This window comes from Dermacentor silvarum, chromosome 1 (genome assembly GCF_013339745.2).
Source record: "Dermacentor silvarum isolate Dsil-2018 chromosome 1, BIME_Dsil_1.4, whole genome shotgun sequence".
Classification (NCBI taxonomy): domain Eukaryota; kingdom Metazoa; phylum Arthropoda; class Arachnida; order Ixodida; family Ixodidae; genus Dermacentor; species Dermacentor silvarum.
In genome coordinates, this window is record NC_051154.1 from 182,640,507 (window position 1) to 182,662,203 (window position 21,697).

Consider the following 21,697-nt stretch of genomic DNA (forward strand, 5'->3'; position numbering starts at 1 on the left):
CATGGTTATGCTGGCGCTTCTATACGCCCACAGAGACGTCGCCATCAACATGTCCAAAGTTACTGAACGCTTCGCTAAACCTCCCCGCCGAGTAAATTTTATCGTTTAGATAGCGAAGCAGCAAAAATCAATGCCTGTAAAAATATCTGTTCCTTCACGTTCCTATATAAGCTCGTGATTATGAAAACGTATGACTGTTCATTAGCTTTTAAAACCACAGATATTTTCACCGTTTATTGTAACAGTTAGCATGATGATCAAAATTACCCTGGGAATACAAAAATTACGGGGACATCAATAACCAATTTTGACAAACCTTGCTCATTGAAAGCCCGGCACACGCGGCGTTTCCCAAAAACGCACTCGGATGTTGGGTAAATCAACTTGCCGCATCATCTGTGCCTTTCGTTTGTCCTTTTCTTTCCTTTTTAGCTACATGTATTTACTTCTTTTTTGAAGTGAAGCAATAGCCTTCTTTGACTTTGGGTGCAGAATAATTGTTGCCGCTGTGCAGGCAGTTAAAATACGCATTTTCGTATTGATTTCTGCATTCTTTTTCTCTTATTCTAGCCACATGGTGCTGTCGCGATCGCAGCATGGCCCAAATGCATATCACAATTTCTGAGATCATAGTTTTGTTCTTGTCTGGATCGTCTGTCTTTATACTCGTATGCGTGAAGTTTACTATCTGTGACTGCGCAACATGTTTATTTGTCTTGTTTGACACATTATATACAATGACGTTTCCTTAGATACGTAGATTTATTGCAGACTTATACGTATATTTAAATATCTTGTTGCGAGGTTTTGTGTATACAAGCAGTGAACTTGGTTTCACGCAAAACTTTCTTGCCGTTTATCTTGGCATTTGTATATTTCATTCTATCTTCGCATTTCTAATGTATATTTTGCGGAACTTCTGCTTTTTATATGTACTCGTTGTTGCAACTATAATTTCGGTGCAATTACAATATACGACCGGTAACATCTGCTGCTGCGCAATCCATTGCAACGAAGGACAGCGTCATTGAGGTTTTTCCCTGGCCGTTGCATATGTACAAAAATGTAAACAAGGTTGTTAAATGACAAAGATTCATCAGAATATTTGTCAACTTGTTCATTTTATGGCCTTTACGTTTTTCATACCAGCTGCATGCACTGCTTTGCTGGTTTCGAACTGATATAGTTCTAAAGTTCACGTGATATTTTCTTTGCTTATTAGATAGACCAGAAAAAAAAAAAAAAAAAAACACGGAAGCATTGATATCAGCTATTACTGCCACAATTTTTGGGACATACGAAGCTATTCTTTTATGAAACAAACACAAAATTTACTTGTCTTGACTGTGCGTAGCGTGAAATAATTCGTTTTCAGCACCTAATATACAGTGGCATTGGCAATGGTAATGCAGTTATTATTCATGTATTTGATGCCTCGACAATTTTTATAAGGAGGAGGCCGCGTTGCAACTTGAGCCCCCCCCCCCCCCCCCCCCCCGAAAAAAATTTCTGGCTACGCCACTGTGTACGCGCATTAAAGGGTGCAAGGTTCAGTACGCGATATTGGCGTATTGCAGTTCCACTTAGATGTACGATAAGAAGAGTCCACAATGAAATACATTTCCGGGATTCAACATAATGGCAATATCAGAGTAAGGTTGGGTTTAATGGAAGTACAGGCACTGTATGGCGAGAATTATGTGACGGTTACAAATAAAATGGACGACCTTCTTTTGCACCGATTCTATTTAATTAATGTCGCATATAAGGACCCCAACCAATAGGAGCGTATTCGAGTCCACATATAGTACGAGTTATTCATGTCTCAATAGATTCATTTCCTTAATTACCCAAGCCCAAGCTTCAGACGCCTATGCCAATTTGTACAATTAACAGCGACAAGGAAGAATCCTACTCGTCCACGTCGCAGTGTACTTTTCCTTGCTCGCCATGAGCGATCGACGTCCCGCGCGTCTGCTCATTCCACCGCCAAGTCTAATCTCCCGTGCTTATTATTATTTTGTAGCTTGCATTGTTTTTGCTGCCGTGTGTTGAGGGAATATTGAAGACATTTTATGCGAGAAAAACGATCTTACTCAAAACTTATTTTCTTATGCAATGTTTTCATTTTGCACAAGAAATAAACCATAGTATTTTTTTTTTCTTTTCTCAGTGAAGAATCTACACGGGCAAAACATTGACTTAGTAAAAAAAGAAAAATGTGTGTGGATGTGTGTGGATGTGTGTTCATCAGGAGGGGTGGGTGAAGGGGGGGGGGGATTGCGTATAGTTTTCTAGAACAGAACTTAGTAGTTAAAGAGTTCGGCGCAGACTATAAGGCACATTTCAAGTAACTTTTTATTCTCCTTTGATTTACGGTTTTGTCAAGAGTTCAGTAAAGTGGTAAGGACCACGATAAATTGGAAGTAAGAACAACGCCGAGGTACTTGTACTGCATAACTATTTGTTTTAAAAAATGTATATTTAAAACTATGTGTAAAACGGTCAAGGTCTTGGTCGTGCTAGACATGGTGACATTTTTACTAACGTTATTGTTCATTTCCCAGGTGCCACGTACACCCCATACAGAACGGAGCAAAGGAGTCATTATTGAAACGCTTATGAACTTCGGGCGAGTTAATAGCATCGTGCACTGTCATCAGCATATAAGCGATTACTAGAATTAGGCAATATGTGCCAATGTTTGTGTCCAGGTATGTTGCAACAGCTAACGGTCGAGCAAAATGGATTTTCGTGCTCTGCGTTCCTAGCAAATGCAGTTATTGGTAGAAAAAGATGTAGGTGCATGCCCCGCCCAAAACATTAGTAGAGCCAGAGTCCTTTAATTCTTTTTAAAAAGTAAAAAAAATAGAACGAAATCGGGTAGAACCAAACTTTGGGTCCAGTTACATTCGACCACTGTAGTGTGGACATGGCGCACATTGATCTATCTATCTATCTATCTATCTATCTATCTATCTATCTATCTATCTATCTATCTATCTATCTATCTATCTATCTATCTATCTATCTATCTATCTATCTATCTATCTATCTATCTATCTATCTATCTATCTATCTATCTATCTATCTATCTATCTATCTATCTATCTATCTATCTCAATCTGCATGTATTTCCTCCCCTTCCTCGTCATTCTTCGTCTTCATGTTATTACGGGTGGCACTGCAAGGCCTGTGATTGGCGGCTGGGGTCTAAAAAGAAACACTAAATCAGTTTGATCTGATAAAGTATTATTTCAAACCTAATTTTCCTAATTTCGCGCTAAAAGGCTGATCATAGAGCAGAAACTAAAAAACCAACCCGTTTTCTTTTTTTTTTTTTTTTCAAAGTTAATTTCATGCCGAAACCGCAGGCGTCGGTACGTCAGTGTGACTTAGTGGATTTCAAAGTAGTTTTTCGTATTTGGGCCATTGTGGCACAGTAAAAGTTATCGAAACTTGCGAAGTTCAGTCTTTGGCTCCTGTGGAACGCATTTTAGTCCTTCTTTACCAAGAAGAAATTAACTAGGCCCCATAAGACATTCACGAAATTTATGACGTCACGGCGAGCCAGTGCGGGAACTCCCACGCGACGTCACCGCTCGGTTTTCTCTCCCCTGGTTTTTCAAGCCTCCTTTCACGGTGAGAGTGGTCTTTTTGGTATCGTACTCGAAGCATAATTTACTATAGTCGGGTACAGCTTTCGAAGACGGGAGAGGCTCCGCCCAGATGACCGAAGCGCGGCAGCCGATTGCCTCCGCGACTAAAGAAATTGTCCCGGTCAAAAAATCGCGCATCTAAAGCGCGTAATTCTCGGTATAAATAAGACTTTTGTAATTTTATGACTGGTTTGGTCGAGCTCGCGTGATTGGAATGCTACGGCACATGCCAGATCGCGAGAGAAAAATACCCCGTGCCTTCTACAACGCTGCGCGTCGTCCGCTTTTTAGCTTCGTTGCAAGGGACAAAACTAGAAAGAGCAGCGCTGCATGGCTTTTGCGCTGGTTTACACGGAACATTTAGTAATCGTTTTCGGAGCTTAAAGTGAATCAGTTGCTATTTAACAAGTACTTAAAAAATGCATTTATCGAAACCATTACAAATCTGGGGCGAGAAGACGATAGAGGCCGGAAAGGTACAAAATGCTTCAATCGTCGTTTTAAATAAATACACGAATGCTTGTCTCTTGGTTTTAATATATATATATATATGGTTTTGCGTTTTAACAAACTTATTTTCAAGAATGTGATTGTTTTTTATTGTTATTATTTTCATTCCCTGTCACGTTTCTCTTTCTTTTTTCCCATATTCCGCTTTGGCAGGGTCACTGGCCATCCGGCTCATGACGTCAGTCTAGAGTGCGCGCCCATTGGTGGAGGCTCGTGTGCATCCGCCTTTGAGGAGCAAATGCCGCTATCCTTTAAAGTTGTACCCGGCTAATAGGTACACAGTATCAGCGAACAGAAATGGCGCAAGAATGTTGGTGGTGATTTTACAACAACATTAAAAAAAAAAAAAAAAGACGATGGCTCGGAACATCATTTCATCCACCGTAATTCAACGAATGGGAGGGTAGGACTCAACAACTTGGTTTTCGATCACCGATAATCTTCTATGCGATGTAGCTAGGGCTGTACTCAACGCTTTTAATAGCTATCTTAAACTTATCTAACATCGGTTTACGTTAGTTCAGATATGTATTTCTGTTCCTGCTTCTAATCAATTACGAGTCCATTATTATTTTACTTTTGTGGGTGTCGAGGTTAGGACTTTCATAAAATAATTAATTTAATCGTTTCACAGTTCACTACCGAGACATATTCCTTGTAGTTATGTGCTGTCCAGCTTCTGTACATCTATTTTAGTTTGTGTCGTCATCTGTGTTTATTTACATAGAAAGAAGGCGGGGAGGTCTAACCAGAGATGGGTTCGATTTGCTACCTGCAATCGGGGACGGGAAAAGGCGATATAAAGAAGAATGTAAATCGTGCATAATGGGAAAAAACGCAGAGTGCTCAAATCATATATATCCATAAGGTCATGGACGATGCTCGAATTGATCAAGCGCGTTACACGGAGTCATCGCCTCTCGGCACTGTCACGTGGGCAAACACAAAGAAAGTGGGTGCTTCCCTCTCTTCATAGAACGGTGGAGGCCAAGCAGCAATCGCGCTTTTTACAAGATCTGAAACGACCAAGACGTGTATACGTAGTGCGTTGTGAGCCGCTGTGTACACATAGGCGGAAAGTTTAAATTTTTCCGGGGGGGGGGGGGGGGGGGGCTGACCAGCTTTCCGAACCCCACCCATGTATATATATATATATATATATATATATATATATCTTACCGTTCATAAAATTTACACTGGAAACTTCGTGTGACCTCGAAAGATTGTTCACTGAAGTGACGAGCTTATACGAGTATTTGCAAGACCTCAGAGTAGGAGACAATTCAGTTTTACAGCCTGAGTCCCCTCGTACCACCAAGAGAGTGGCATTTCTCGGATGAGCCATATGCGACAAGCGGATTCAGTTAAACACGTTAGAGAGTTGTATTTGTTTTGTGCGCATTACGTTGCGCATATACACATTAATGAAAAAAGCCATGTAACGCCTAGTAAATGTTCGAATACAATACATAGAATCAAGAAATCGTTTCATGACGAAAGATCAGTTATTGAGAAGATAAGACATAACATATATAAAAATTAAACGATATATAACAATTTCTGAACACAACTTATGAGGAATTATTAGCATATGTATAATGTGATTCCATAACGCAATAGTTTCATTACTTGTAAAGCATGCCTTATGCCACTGGTTTCTTTATTTTCCGGAGGCAGAATAAAGGATTATAGAGTATAAATCATCAGTTGCCCAAATAAATAAACTTATTAACAAATAAATAAATAAGACAGCGATATCTCAAAAGCGCGAAAGGACTCGATAGCAAATATAGGAACAGCATGGATTGTGTTATTGAGCGGCAAATGCAGCATATTACGAATAAAAATTATTAAGAAAAATGCACAGCATGGACTGGGGAGTTTTACAAATAGCGCAACCGCGCGTCTTTTCTTACCCAAATGGTCTCACTCTGTTTGCGCTGTTATGGACCCCATTTTCGTTCCTTTGTATAACTTTGTGCGTTGTTTTCTAAGCCAGGTGGTTTGCTTTGACTTGTAAGTTGGTGCCTTTCTCTCTCCTATTAAAGACATCAGTTCGTTGTCTGATGCGATGATTTCACCATCATTGAAAAAGTGTTCGTTGTTGATCTGGAAATGAAGTCGTCGGCAATCTTATTCAAATTGATTTTGCGGGAGAGTTCTTTGTGGGCGTGCAAAATTGCCAGATGGTGCAAACGGGCTTGTCCAGTCGTCGACCGCAAGCACATTTTAGTCGCCGAAGGCAAGAAAAGGACCTTTCGGATGTGGTCGACGAGACCGGTATGGCCAACGCAATTTTTTGTTAGCTTGGTCATTTCCGGCAAAAGGTTTCGCAGGTGTTCGCCCTTGCTCCCCGTAAACATGTGCACGACGTCCTCGAATGTGTGCAATGATGCCGACCTTTGCTGGCTTAAAATGTCAATCAGCATATCTCTGTGCAAAATAAGGCGTCCTGGTTCAAGGTCGTCACTGTAGAACTTCTCTATGGCAAGCTGCTCAATGTCGGACTTATGCTGCCACATATCAGGTGGATACCGGATGTTTAACGAAGACAACACTGTGTCAAGTACTTCATATAACCTCTGGCGGTACATTTCACTCGCTGATGGAAACAAGTGAGCTAAGAAACCTTCTTGATAGGGGCGTGGATTCTTCTTTCGCCTAGCAGCTAGAACACACGGGTCCTCAACTCCTACTTTTCCTGCCTCTACCATACATACGCGGGTCACGCGCTTTATTTTGGAGTTAATTTGCGCCGATTTCAAGCTTGGGCCATCCGAGATGGCTGGTCGCTCCGCGTGTGCTGTCTCCCCGCGCGCCTAGTGTTATGTTTCCGCTGGTGCTTATACGGTGGAAAATACGCTTCCTTTTCAGCGTCAGACGGGTTCTGGCGAAGTACCGATAAGCGAGGTGCCCACTGTTGGTTTTGTCGTTGGTGCTCATGCTGTATTTGTAGCCGGTACACATTGCAACGTCCGCAGCCGCGGTAGAAGCGAGTTCGACACCCGTTTTCTATTTCTCCTTTTATTTCGACAGCAATTGAATCGACACTCCAGGCAAAGTTGCACTGTCGTCGTCGCCGTGATATTCCGTATAAAGTCAAAAAGTCATATGAGTGAGCGACCCATACACTGTGGGTGCGAGAAAAAGCGCGTAACACTGAGCCGAAAAGGACGGCGGCTTGATCGACATTATCTTCCCACGCGGTCAATATTCGGTTTAGTTGGAGGTCACGTGATCAAATGCACGCATGGGGAGGAGAGCAAGCGTCTTCTCATCTAGTCCTGCCGCAGCTGCGAATGACTGCGCGGTTGACGCTTACGCGGCCCGCGTGCCGTATCCAATTGTTGGTAATCATTGGGGGATGCAATGATCAAGGGCGAGCAGGGATGGCTGCCAACTTCATGCGCGCTGTCTTCCTTCTTAGGCTGTTTGTCCGCGCCCCAAGTGTTGCAGATCGCATCGCCTAAGTTAAGAGACAGGGGTAATTGGAGATCGCTGACAGAGGCCGTCCTGTAGTGGACATAAAAGTATGCAGATGATGATGCTGAATCTAATTTTCGGAGTCGCGGCGAACCGCATGGCTGTACGAACCGTTCGTCGCCGCTGCCGGCGTTCTTCATAATGCCAGCGTTGTGACAGCGACTGCTCCTGGTCATCCAGCGAGATATTTACAGGCTTACATGGTCGGTGCATTGCACGATGTTTGTTATTTTAATTAGTAAGTAAATGTTCCTACAATTCATATAGGCGATATAACCAACGTACAGACTCGTGTGAGGGCCTCACTTTTTTGCCGCAATTTTGACGAGCCTTACATGGGACCGGGCCATTTTATCTAATTTTTCCAACTACGAGTATGAAATCCGCCGTAAACCTCCGCGATAGCCTGTGTGACTCAAGTATTTACCCGCGAAGAAGCGACGCTTTTATACCGCATCAGGACCGACTCCGCGTACACCACAGCTTGGTTATTCAAGACTGGGCTTCGCGCTTCCCCATTCTGTGCTTTCTGTGGTGACATTGGTGACATCGAACATTACATTTGTATATGCCCGCAGTTTGACAAAGAAAGAAAAGCGATGATCGACAGCCTACAAAAGAGCGGTCTTACGCACAGGACCTTTGAAGACGTCGTTTTCCCCGGAGGACCTGCGACAACCAGGAAGAGAGCGCAACGACTGCTGCTGGCCTTCCTGCGAGACACGGGGCTCATAGACACTTGGTGACACACCCCTGATCTCAACTCGAAGGAGGATCAGGCGGAACAATTGCCGGCTATGTATGCCAGGCTAACCCCGCCTGCTTCAACATCATCACCCCCACCACCACCACCGCCTCCTCTCGCCGTCTGTAGTCGTGTGCAACTTTAGAAGGCAGCGACATTTGCACCTCAAATGCGGATGCACACAAGCATCCACCAATGGGGGCGCACTCTAGACTGACGTCATGAGCCGGACGGCCGGTGACCCCGCCAACAGAGGACATGGCAGCCCGCGCTTCGAGCTGGAGTAGTGTCAGCGAGACTATTTCTTTAGTCGCGCTTGCAATCGGCTGCTGCGCTTCAGTGATCAGGGCTGGGCGCCTCTCCTGTCTTCTTAAGTTGTAACCGATGGCTTTTTTTTTTTAATAGTTGTGACGCTCGAAAGTACGCTGCGCGGGAAAATTGGCAGTGGAGCGCGATCGGAATCGCGCTGAACGCATCTGCTTCTCGATCGGTTGGATTAACAAAAAAACAAATATTTGCTTTCAGTTGGGGGTGCGGCACTTACACGGATTTATACGGGAATAATCTTTTTCGTGTAATTGTCTTATGCTTCGCTATAACTAATACTGCTTCGCCGTTGCGGCGAAACTGCAGCCTCTTTTATTTATTTTTTTATTTTTTTTTATTCTGAGTTCCAGTAAAAGCTCTGCGATTCGCAGCCCGGACCTGACCGAGCAACCATGGGCCGTCCAGCAAACCCACGACGCGGCCAAAAGGCTCTGCCTGCCGGTCCCGACGTGGGAGCAGCCCATTTGGGAGGCAACTCACAACTTGCAGGACCCAATAAATGTTTTCCTTCCTTCCTTCCGCTGCGCATGACTGCTTTTGATTCTGATTTAGAGTGAATACGGCTTGGCGTCACTTCGGTTACTACGTTAATTATATATATTCAAAACCTCTGCATGCACGTTGCGATGTTTCCATCCCCAATAAATGCTGTAAATTATTATAAGTTTTTTTTTCATGAGTCTCTAGCATTACCTACTGGAAAGAGAAGCAATGCTGAGACACATATCCTTCACGTGCATTTCACACATCATTGGCAAAAGACTCTGCCGAAGGGGTCACTGAAGTCTGCAGGTCTTTTTCAGTGTCAAAAAAGCGCGCAAAGCAACTTGTAGCGAGTTGAACATACAGCAACATATTCATTCTCTAGACATAGGCTAGCCATATCATTAGAAATAATTGTTAGTTGGCTGCCTCTTTCTCTTTAAAAACATAATAAACTTTGTCCTGTGCAAACATTGAAATATACTGTGTCTGTGCATGGAGTTCACGCTGGAAATTAAAATAACATGTTGAAGTGAAAAAAATACGAATGAGGTATCCGCCGTTGGTGCTTATAGTGTGCTTGTTTTCCGATTGTCAGGACTTTCAGAAATAAAGCGAAAGTATGAATATTAAAAGCAGTGCACGTCCGCGTCAACAATGATGCAATGAGCTTCTAGCCACATTAACATTTTAAAGGAAAAAGGTAGGGGCAACTCAAAAGCAATAACCAAAAATGATTTTGGTAACAGGACTTATCGTAATGACATTTTAGGAGCGGGGGGGGGGCAGACCCCCCCCCCCCCCGGAAAACTCTGGAGGGGGCTCGAGCCCCGGAGCCCCCCCGCAGTCGGCGTGTACATGTTTGCCATCAACACGCTCGAGGCACTCATAAGGACCTCAATGCAGGAAAGGCACGACGCTGCTCTTCCCGCAAGGTAAAACTGCGTGCTCGCATTCCCAGACATATAGGTGGCGGCATCGCCTGCGCGACTTTGCTTGTTTGTTCGTGTATGCCATTGAGCACGCTGCGCGTGTGCTGTCAGCTGCGGGCGAAAACAGAGCCGGTTCCTACTACGCCTTTTGTCTGGGAACTCACGTGCCAGCCCCTGCCGAGCGCGAATTGCACCAGAGGTGAGGGACTGTCGTCGCCAGGACACCCGATCCTCGAGCGCATATGCGGCCGTCAACACGTGTACGCCGGGAGGCATTGTTTGTCGGTGGGCTCTCAGTTTGCTGCTGCAACCGAACGAGCTTGTCCGGCCAAACCGCAGCCAAGCAGATGCGCAGACAATAAGGCTCGAGCGCGCATGCCGTTTCCTCAAGGTCACCACGCGAAGCAGTGCGCTTCTTTAAGTGCACTTGAACTTCCTCAAAGATAATCCCTCTTCATTTTTGCGATCTTAGTGGTAAATTAGTTCACAACCAAGAATGCGTTTTGGTTCACCCTGGACGTAGAGGACTAGCTTGTTCCACCGCATGAGGCCGAGACGTTTCCAGATTACAAGGCACGCAGGCCACACTGGCGCATTGCCAGCTCGGCTATCGATGACACAAGGAGATGGGAGATTAATTCGCGACTGCAAAATGTCCACTGACGCAAAGCAATTATGACTCGGCGCGTGCCGGTCGACAAATGTTGCTTCAAACGCAAGAAAGTCATTGCCATCAATGAATCAGCGTATTCTTCTTTCACACATTGCATGCAACAGCTCAACCGGGCCCACAGAAATCAATCAATTTGATCGACAGTTTTCGCGGCGCATTGTAATACATTGCCGTTGGAATTCTTCCACGAGTAACGCCATTGCACCATATTTAATGACGACTGCACTTAAACTATTGGTCAGATTTTACAATTTTTCGGTACACTGGGGAGTATAAAAAATAAAACTGCGGCAGTAGGTATATATATCGTCAAAACTAGCCTCCAGTGCCTCCTAGCGCTTCATCAATCAAACAACGCAAAATTTGCGCTTTGGTTGACTCGGCAAGATAATTTTTAAATGACAGCAGCACTGAAGACACAGAATCTGCTGTAGGGTTGCACAAATTGTCCGTTCCGACGAATTCGCTGTCTTAACAATCCCTCAAGGAGGAGGAGAGCAAGAGAAGGCAGGGATGTTAACCAGAAATGCGTCTGGTTGGCTACCCTACTCTGGGGGACGGGAAAGGGGGAATAGAAAGACGAGGTAGAGAGAGGAGGAGGGGGGGGGGGTGTTTGGATGATTGTGTTCGACAAATATGAAGCTCAACTTTATACTACCGCCCCCACCCCCCCTTCCCCCGTAGGGTGCTTTTATTCATCAGCGTTCCGACAGCATGTGTACAACTTATAACTACGTATAGCAATCATTCCCATCGTATGAATTTTTCATAGAGAAGAAGACGCCGTCGATTTTAGACCGAGCATCGGCACAAGATTTACTATAGCTGTCTTCTCTCTCACTTTCGAAACACTGCCTGTGCCAATTCATTCCTACGCCATATTGTGGGACACTGTACATTACGGTACAGTACTGTAGAAGTACTGTACAAAGCACGTGAAGGCTCCAGTGCCATTTTCATGCCTCGAGCGGCCACTCGCGCGGCAGTTTTGCGTGTATTCGCGGGCTTTCACGCTCGGAAAAACACTTTTGTGTAGCACGCATTGAGCAACAGAAAGCTGTATCGGGAGTTTTTCATGTTGCTCTACAATTTTCTCATTGACACTTTGATAATTAGGACAGTACTTCCCGAGTTAGATAACGAATTACAATTGCCTATTTAAAATTCAGTAACGGAAAAATTACTGGCGGCTACTCCACTCTACTGGACACAATACGTACTAGGTTTTCTTCGAGTAACGCAATTGCTATTTATTTTTAAATCTTTATGCAGGATAGTTGGGACACCCTGCATATATATATATATATATATATATATATATATATATATATATATATATATTTCCTAATTAAGTTTTTAACTATTTACCTGATGGCCCATATTGCAATTTACGAATTGTAGCCGTTGAGTTCGCAAGGCGGATCCACTTGGAACGAATTCTCGGGATGACACCAGTTTCGAGATATTGGTTCCCGAACTTTGCGGAAAAATGCATTGGCGTTCCAGTTAATTTTGTACTTCGATGCATAAAGCGACGTTTTGTTAAGAAACTAACTGAAACTCTAATGCATTTCTCCGCAAAGTTCGAGAATTAATATCTCGAAACTGGTGTCATCCTGAGAATTAATTCCAAGTGAATCCGCCTTGCGAACTCCACGGCTACAATTTGTAAATTGCAATATGAGCCATCAGGTAATTAGTTAAAAACTTAATTAGTGAATTTTTGTTGATTAGTCGATTATGCATTTTAGTTTTTTGTGCAAGTGTTGTCCGCCTCTTCGAGTAGACCAGCTCATTAAGTAGAATTGGACTATCTGCCACAAGCAACCTTAAATAAATTTTGAAAGTGTTCGCTGAAACACCCTGTATATATATATATATATATATATATATATATATATGCGTGATTGAAACTTAGAAACGTTGGGTACTAGGAGCAAGGCGCATGTTTCGTATATTTCAGATTTCTTTCCCTCCCAGTACTTATGCTAAAATTGACAAATTATTATACTACTTTCCTTCATTCTTCTTGAGGTGGTTGTTTGAAGTTTCACATGAGAATTTTTGAAAGCTCTCTAAACAATTATTTCTGCTTTACTTTTCTGCTTTACTTTACGCAACGTGTATACTACGATATACGTTGCGACTACTACCCCGCGTCTTGAAATAAAAACAAATAAAAAGTTATAACCTAAAATCACCGAAATTGAGCACGTTTCTAGCTAAGGAAAGAGTTAAATTGACATAGTTTTTCCGCCATTTTTCCTCGCCTCCTCCTGTTGGCACCGACAACGAAATCGGTATAATGGCAAAGGGGCAGCACGAGCTATATGCAGTCATGCACACCAGGCGGACACATGAGAAAACAACTTTTATTAATTTTTTATATGACAATTTCATAAGCATGTAGTGCCTAGCGACATTCATACATCGGCGAGCATTATAGAGCAATACTCGCTGTTCTTATTGTGAAATGCATACGACTTCCCGCTGATATTTTGAGATCTCCTCTTGAGCCTGCGCACAAGATGCTTGCGACCCGTCACGCTCTCGTATTTCCGAATGTTGTGCCTGGAAAAAGAAATAAATAAACAGTAAATAGAAGGACACAGGGCAGAGAACAGTGTTGTGCGATAAGAAAGCTGAATTCCCCACGCACAAAATTCGATGCTCCTCGGCTTTGCGTGGAAACGTAAAATAAATTGACGCGTAAATGTGGCTCCAGGAAACCCGACCATATTGCAAAAGCTGCTTCTTGGCCTACTTGTTATTTGCTGAAAGATACATTTGCCGCTAAACGGACACACACAGAAAGGTAGAAGCATTGACGACCACATCGTCTTTGACAATGCTTGTGACTAATCTATCATTGTTTCTGTCTGTTTCTGTATAGGTGCTTCCGTAAGCGCTTCTGTCAGTGATTTATGCCAGTGCTTATCCCAGCGTCTATGTCAGCGTGTCTGAATGATATACCGATGAGGACATTGTCGTCGTCAGTGTCACTCTGTGTGCGTCCGTTTATTGTCAAGTGTGCCTTTCAACATTGAAAAATTGAATTCTGGGGTTTTACGGGCAAAAACCACGATCTGATATGAGGCACGCCGTAATGGGAGACTCCGGGTTAATTTTGACCACCCGGGTTTATTTAACGTGCACTCAATGCACGGTACACGCGGGCGCGTTTGCATTTCGCTCCCATCTAAATGCGGCCGCCGCGGCCGGGATTCGATCCCGCGACCTCGTGCTTAGCAGCGCGACACCACAGCCGTTAAGCCACCGCGGCGGGTTCTTTCAACAATGAAATAAGATGGCTGGTCAGGCTAGTTTGCACGTATAGCAACTAAATTCGAAAACAGAAAAAGCCAGGTGTGCACTAAATTTAGTTAGCGCAAGTCCCGCTTCGAATATTTAATTTCTGTACGCGTAGAAGGTTTAGTGCTGATTTTGTCTTTACAGTCGCGTTAAACGGGCCCCCAAGCGAGTGGCTTTAAATTACATTGCGTCAGAATCATCCGCTTTCCCGTATCGAAAGGGCCGCTAAGTAAACTATATGTACGCCAAAGCCTAACGAGTTCATTGTGTACGCGTACACCGGGCGTTGCCAGCAATTCTTGCACTCACTTTCCTGCGTGCCTTGTCGATGAGTGTTGGAAAGCGTAATGGCATCACGTAATACGCGAGAGAGCCACGAGATGACTGCATCTCGGTTACCGCTGGCCTGAATACAACACGGATAGTAGCCTAACAGATGCGATGATCATGTCCCAAAGGACGCCTGCCACACACACACACACACACACACACACACACACACACACACACACACACACACACACACACACACACACACACACACACACACACACACACACACACACACACACACACACACACACACACACACACACACACACACACACACACACACACACACACACACACACACACACACACACACACACACACACACACACACACACACACACACACCACACACACACACACACACACACACACACACACACACACACACACACACACACACACACACACACACACACACACACACACACACACACACACACACACACACACACACACACACACACACACACACACACACACACACACACACACACACACACACACACACACACACACACACACACACACACACACACACACACACACACACACACACACACACACACACACACACACACACACACACACACACACACACACACACACACACACACACACACACACACACACACACACACATATATATATATATATATACACTCGTATTCTGGATAATAACAGGGTATTCCTGCACACAATTCTCATGGCGGGCGCGACCTGGCGACGCCATAAAAACATACGTGTTCGAAGCCCCTGTCGTTTTTTCTTGTTTGTTTGTCCTTTCGTTCTGCACCAAGTTATTTATATCTCACTTTAAGGCCCCAAAGAGTACGTGCATAGCCACAGTATATCTGAATCAAAATTTTCGTAAGCGCCTCTGGGAATTATATGGTGTACGCTGCCGAGGGGCATGTTTGCCGCTGCGAATTGCCTTTAATTTCACGCGTTACGCCGACAATATCCTTCACTAAACTTAACGGTTCTTTCAAAACAAACTCACGCCATTTTCTTTTCCTTTTTATTTTTCTACAAATATTTCGCGTAGCAGCGCGCGCATCTTAGTGAGCAAAATTTGACAGAATATACAGTAAAACAAAATAAAAAGTTTGCGCGGGCAAAGTGTTCTGTTAGAATGCTGCGTACGATCGTTTTCTTCCACTGATGAAAATACACACGAATGCTCCTTCTGAGCACGGCAGATAAAATATGGTTACGTAATTCCGGCTACAAATCCTGCGTGATCATTTTTGCACTCGACCACCAGAGGGCAAGTACTCTCGACACACAAAAATATGGATAACTTTAATGCCTCTGTTTCCCACCATGTGCCCTTAACACTGCGACGCGTTTCGATCGTGCTTACGTCATGAAGCGTAATAGACAAAACGCAGCAAGAACACAGCCACCAGTCCTGAGCGGCCGTTGATCTTTAAGCGTATATATCTGGCTGGCTTCCTGCCACGGGAACCAGTCTGACTTCTCCGCATTGGAGCGACGACCATCGAACATTAGACTTTCCCTGTAGCGCCGTACGCGAAACATGCCGGAAAAAAAAATAAAAAATAGAGAAAAAAAAAAACATCTACTTCGTTATTCTGACTAGAATAATCTGACTGCTCAACCTTTTGACTGCTCTGAGCAGTCAAAAAATAAAAAGTAAATAAATCAGTAAAATAAGAACACTAAGCAGACGCGAAATGTATTCAAGGTTGTATGCAAATTAACGTATTCTGTCCAAGTTTTGTTCAACTACGGTAACACAATAAGAAGGACGAAACATGGAGAGAGAACATACCCGGCATGGTTCGAGTTGCGCAGCCCTGCCGGGTACAGCAAACGAGAAGAAAATTTACTTACTGAAGAACGAGAACTGCTGCTTGTGTGAACGAAGGTATACTACGCAGCAAACATAGCTCCTCGATGAGTTCTGTAGCTTGCATTGAGTTTGCTCTACTGTATATTATTCAAATTCGTGCTCTTTTTTTTTTCTTCGGCAATTCTTTACGATAGATTATAATTTAACGTTCCATTCACTTGCCATTGCAGTGGAATAATAGCCTACATGTAAACAGGGAGTGCGTCGCGAGGTAGAATAACAGGTAACTGCCGCGAATCCGAGGAGAACGTATACAAGGAAATCGAAATAGGGTGCACGATCGTTCGAACCCCACAGTTTCTTTTTACACAGAGTACAGCTCGCCAGCTACTAGGTCGGCTAAGTTCGGTCGTAAAAATACCGCATTCGTGAATTCGTGAAAATACCGCATTCTCGCCCGGTTCAGATTCGGGTACTCGGTCACAGTAACAGGCTGTGCACGCACCTAAGGACGACGCCTGGTTGCGTCATCTGGATGCACATCTTGTAGGGCTTCTCGTAGAAGTCGAGGTCGGTGACGAACTCGAGGTGCGTATCCCCGGCCACGTTCAGCTGAACGTGGCTAGAAGCTGCGTCGCTGTTGAGCGATGCCGACGCCTGGATGACGGCCGCGCCGCTGCAGAGAAGCCAGAAAAAAAATTAATTAGGGGTTTGGGGACACGCAAGCATCTGAAGGTGGCCGGCACGAGAGTGCAAAGCACGCGAACCGTGAAATGTGATGTTTGTACGTTCGCGACTAATTTAGCCGACTAGATTAACGGACCACTCAACAGGTTTTGGAAAATTGGATGTACACCGCGAGAACAGCTGAAAATTTAAGCGAAAACACGCGAAATCTTCTTCATGGAGAAGCAACTTAGCACCGCCAGCGAGACGACGTTGCACGCATGGTTACCGCGTCAAGTGCATGGCGCAGCGACAAATAGCCAGCAACAGCGCGGACAACTTCAGGCATTCACCGCGGAGCGTTCAAAACTGCCGCGGAAAATGTGTCGCGCAGCAATAAAGGAGTCGCGGGAGCGGGAGTCGCGACTGAACAGAAGGAAGTGTGACCTCGGCTGCGGTATTACAGATGGCAGGATTACCGCTTGCGGGCACTGGTCTGGGCAACCAGACCACAGTCTTCCTCGAGAAGACTTCAAGGTTTCTATCAGAAAAACGACATTACTTCCAACTTTAAATTTCAAGTATATAATATTTTTTAACAAAGGGGCTCTTTGGCATTCAGATTAAAAACACGGAAACACCACCTATCAAGCCGAAAACACTGACCGCGCTCAAGTGTGCGAACGCTAACGAGCGGCCATCAGTCAGATGCTTTTTCAGAATGTGTCGTTTCACAGTACCGCGCGGCATCGCCGACATTAAGGCCACATTAACAGGAAAGGCAGCTGCGCAAAAAAACGGACGGAGAAGAGACGACAAAGACGAGTGCTCGTCATTGTCTCCGTCTTTTTTGTGCTGCCGCCACTTGAAATATGTACCAACACGCCCAATTCGGCACTTTAGCTTTGTCAATCGAAGAAATCGAGCCCGTTGCGCAAAACTCCGACGCGCGCGAGTATAAGAACGCTGACGTAATGCGTACGAGCAACTGACCGTTGAAAGCCACGCCACAATGAGGCTTTCGGGCGACTGCAGCTGCGACGACAAAGAGGTACAGGAGACGCAACCGACAGTCGCTAGAGTTCAAACGACAGCTGGCCTATAGCAGAAAAGTTCTTCGTGCACGCAGGCGATGCCGACCGAGCTTCTCAAAGCACGCCTGTCTTGCACGATCGTCTATATACTGGGGTTTGCGACCTTTCGTAGGGGCCATCATTATGAGACGTTTCCAGTTGATAAATGTGCTACATACTGAAGTTTCTAAATAATTCCTTAGAAGTTCGAATAATTCGAGCAATTGCGCATGTTCAAGTGAAGTCAAATCAACAGAACAGCGGAACTCGACTTTTCTATTGCATTTCTGTGTATACAAGGGAACACGACTTTAAACATACCGGCTACGAGACATTACGCCATGATCCGGTCGTCTCCTGCCATAAAGTTTTCTGAGTCAGCTGACGTACAACGCCACAATATGGGCACGAGAAAAACAGAGAATTTAGGCCTTTGAATCATTATGCTCTTTTGTTTTCCAGATGTGACGCGACAATTCATGCAACTAAAACTTGAAAGCAATCACAGTATATACCTGTTTCTGAAGTATTACACCTATAGAGAGTTTCATAACCGACGTAATTAAAGTAAGCTGAAGTGGTTTTAAACGCTGCAATAAACCTTGGGTCTTATTTGCTGCACAAAAAGTAACACAAATAAGCCTTACGTTCTCAATTCAAACATGTATTTACATGGTGCGTTTGGAAAAACTCATTGGCGAATTACCTATGCGAAAGTGGCGGTGACAAACTCGACATTGACGCCAATGTGGTAAAAAAAAAAAAAAAAACTCCCACCTCGGTTCCGCGTGTTTAGATGAAGTTTCGATCAACGCTTCTCAGAGAAAACATAGCCTGGAGGCTCAGAGCCGTGATGCAACTCAAACGAGCCAACCCTTTCGTGGCAAAGCACGCAGCGACGGATATGGGGAACACTACAAGCGTCGCTGATCGCTTGCCAGCACCCCTCCGATAATCCAAGGGCTTCGCTGTTGCGAACTTCCCAATTGACATCTGGGAAGCGTTAGCTAGATGTCCACATATCACGTCGTTATCGCGAGGCAGCCAAAAAAAAAAAAAAAATTAAAAAAGGCGTAAGATTTGACGCACTTTTCTCGCGGTTCCTTTTTGTCAACAGTTTACGCTCAGATTTTCAACGTAATACAGGATAAATACGAACCGAAGGCTTAATCAAGCTAAACTTGCTTCATATAAGCTTTTCAGCTGTGAGACTGTGCAACATCCCTCGATCACAGTATTGAATATCAAAAGAACCCTCCAGATAAATACCATGTTCTTAGAACCACACAAAAGAGAACAAGGCAGACAATTTTTTTTTGTTCTTGTTGTAACAGCTAGCTACGTTGCAGAAATGTGTGTATGTTCCATAGAAAAAAAAAAAACGCATGCAAAACATTGGCGAAACACATCAAGATGAATGGGCGCACCTGGTCTTAACCACAGAGTGCGAGTTCCTGTTCCACAGGGATATTTGTATGGAGCCAGTCATGTCCAAAGAAATCACTCCCTGAAGCTTCAGTTCCAACACAAGGCCGTTGAGCAGGGCCACGAACTGGTGATGGTCCATCATCAGGAGGTTGCCCTGCAACATGGTAGCAATTGCCAGCCAGCTTATACCCTGTTTCACTCTCTCTCGTGCGCTTGCGAAAAAGTTTTTTTAGGAAACTTGAGAAACGTACAAACGAAAGGAATGATATCGCTGGAAAAGGATTGACATACGTTTCGGAACACTTACGATGTTTTTGCTTGCGATGAACAGGGAAAACAGCCACACTGACTATTGCTCTGTTCATGATTTGTAAACAAGCAATCCGTAATGGTTCCAAAACGTCAGTACTTCATTTTCTTTTCATTTTCTTATATGTCAGGGGCATGCATTATTTCCTTCTATGCATGCCACCTGGCTATTAGAGGAAATTTAGTCGAGTCCATAATATAATATGCATGTTCGCAAATTGCGTTGTATACCGCGCCGCAGTTATAGTATACTTCAAGGCCTGCTAACGGTAAAACGATTGGTCAACTGGTTTTCTGATTAGTGATTTCTGTCGCGTGCTGCGGACCAGCTTGAGAAAGCGCGAGACTCGTTTACCACTCTGGAAAACAAAATTCCAGCCTCAAGGTGCGCATACTTTCGCCTTCCCGTCGGTGGAAATAGTTGGTCGCGGTTCGTGCATGAACGGCAACGGAGCCAACAACAACGTGACTTTGACCGAGCGTTCAACCATACCGCTGCCCACCGCCACATTCCTCGAAGCTTTCTCATCGCGGTTCGCCTTTCGTCGGCGCAGCGCAGCTCACCCAACAGAGCCGTGACGTGACGGCTTGGCCGAAAAGCGGTAGTGGTGGTCAGCACGGCCTTCTAGTTTCGGTTTTCAATGGAGCAAGCGCTTAGCTCACGTGGATCGCGTACGTGGAACTTGTCGCGAATTCTTTTGCTCCAGAACACAGCAAAAGACAAAAAGATACGGACCCCGCGGAAGGTAGCAGCAACTCAAGGCCGAGAACGGTACGTGACAAAAAGATGTATTAACCAATTTCAACTACGACGCACTGATGCACTTTCATGACGTAGATAATTCGGCAAGGGATTCGTCCTACTTCATGCACGACCGGCGAATTTTCCAGCGAATTCCCATCGGCGTCTTCAGGGGCCCTTTGCGGCGCCTGCGTTACTCTCACAGCCGGAAGCTCCGGAGCTGCGCTACCCAATGTGCTACTCTGTGGCAGCAATACCTATAGTTGGACGCACACGTTCACCCACGCACTTTTGACGAAGATTGTACGTCGGTGGTGTCGATAACATATAGGGCCGAGAACATATTTATCTCGGTCAAATTCGAATTTTCTTTTTAACGTCCTCGGCTCCTCGCTGAAGCGCCCTCTGGGACGAACACGACCCCTCGTGGAATAGCCAGTCCCTCTACGGGTCATCCGAAGAAGTACCTGTAGCGCCGGCGTGGGCTCGCTGCCAGTTCCGGACCACACGTGGCTCATGAGCTCCGAAGTGCCCACGAAGAAGACATACGGCCGCAGCTCGTAACCCAGCAAGCTGAGCCGCATGCCGGCCATGGCCTCTTCCTCCTCCGAGCCGCCGGACTCATCGCCTCCGCCAGCTACACTGTCCAGGCCGCCCGCGAACAGGCCCACCTGCAAGAAGAGCACGAGCCATGCGCAAACACTTCCGCTTCGAGTCTGTGCGTGCATAGCATATACGTTTCGCGCGTCACTCGCTGATCGCTGAGGGAATCTGAGACGTGACGCGCACGCACAATAACTTCCCAATAAATGATCATACATACCGTATATTTTTTCCTCCAAGGCCTGCAGTACATTAGGGACCATGCATCCCTTCGAGCCAGAACAGATAAATATGTTTCCTTGCAACACTTGTCACTGTTATCCAAATGTCACATTATATTATTGCCGTTTTCATGGGAGACGTTTGCCAGCCCCTTAGCTTGTCTTTGATAACTTAATTAGGGTAAGGTTCGCGGGGATGGTAGATATAACAAATATATCAATTCAACAGCACAATATGTAGACGACAGCAAATAAAAATTGGGATGTTTTTTTTTAAATTATATTAAGCGCAGAATATTAAGTGTGAAGTTTGGGCACGGTCAATAAATAACATTTAGAAACACAGGAACGAGTCCCGCAGTTGTGCGTGACAATTCAATTA

The 21,697-nt window shown here is 44.8% G+C and overlaps 1 protein-coding gene across 2 annotated transcripts in view; it reads right to left on the bottom strand.

Annotated features, from left to right (window-relative positions):
* Positions 1-13,166: 13,166 nt before the first annotated feature.
* LOC119436499 (microsomal triglyceride transfer protein large subunit) overlaps positions 13,167-21,697 on the bottom strand; it is a 57,585-nt gene continuing 49,054 nt past the window's right edge. For both annotated transcript variants that reach the window (XM_037703361.2, XM_037703362.2), the window contains 4 exons: positions 20,959-21,162; positions 19,440-19,594; positions 16,779-16,949; positions 13,167-13,383 (listed from right to left, as the gene is read on the bottom strand). In XM_037703361.2, coding sequence (XP_037559289.1) covers positions 13,236-13,383; positions 16,779-16,949; positions 19,440-19,594; positions 20,959-21,162 — 678 coding nt within the window. In that variant the 3' untranslated portion in view covers positions 13,167-13,235. The remainder of the gene's footprint in view (positions 13,384-16,778; positions 16,950-19,439; positions 19,595-20,958; positions 21,163-21,697) is intronic.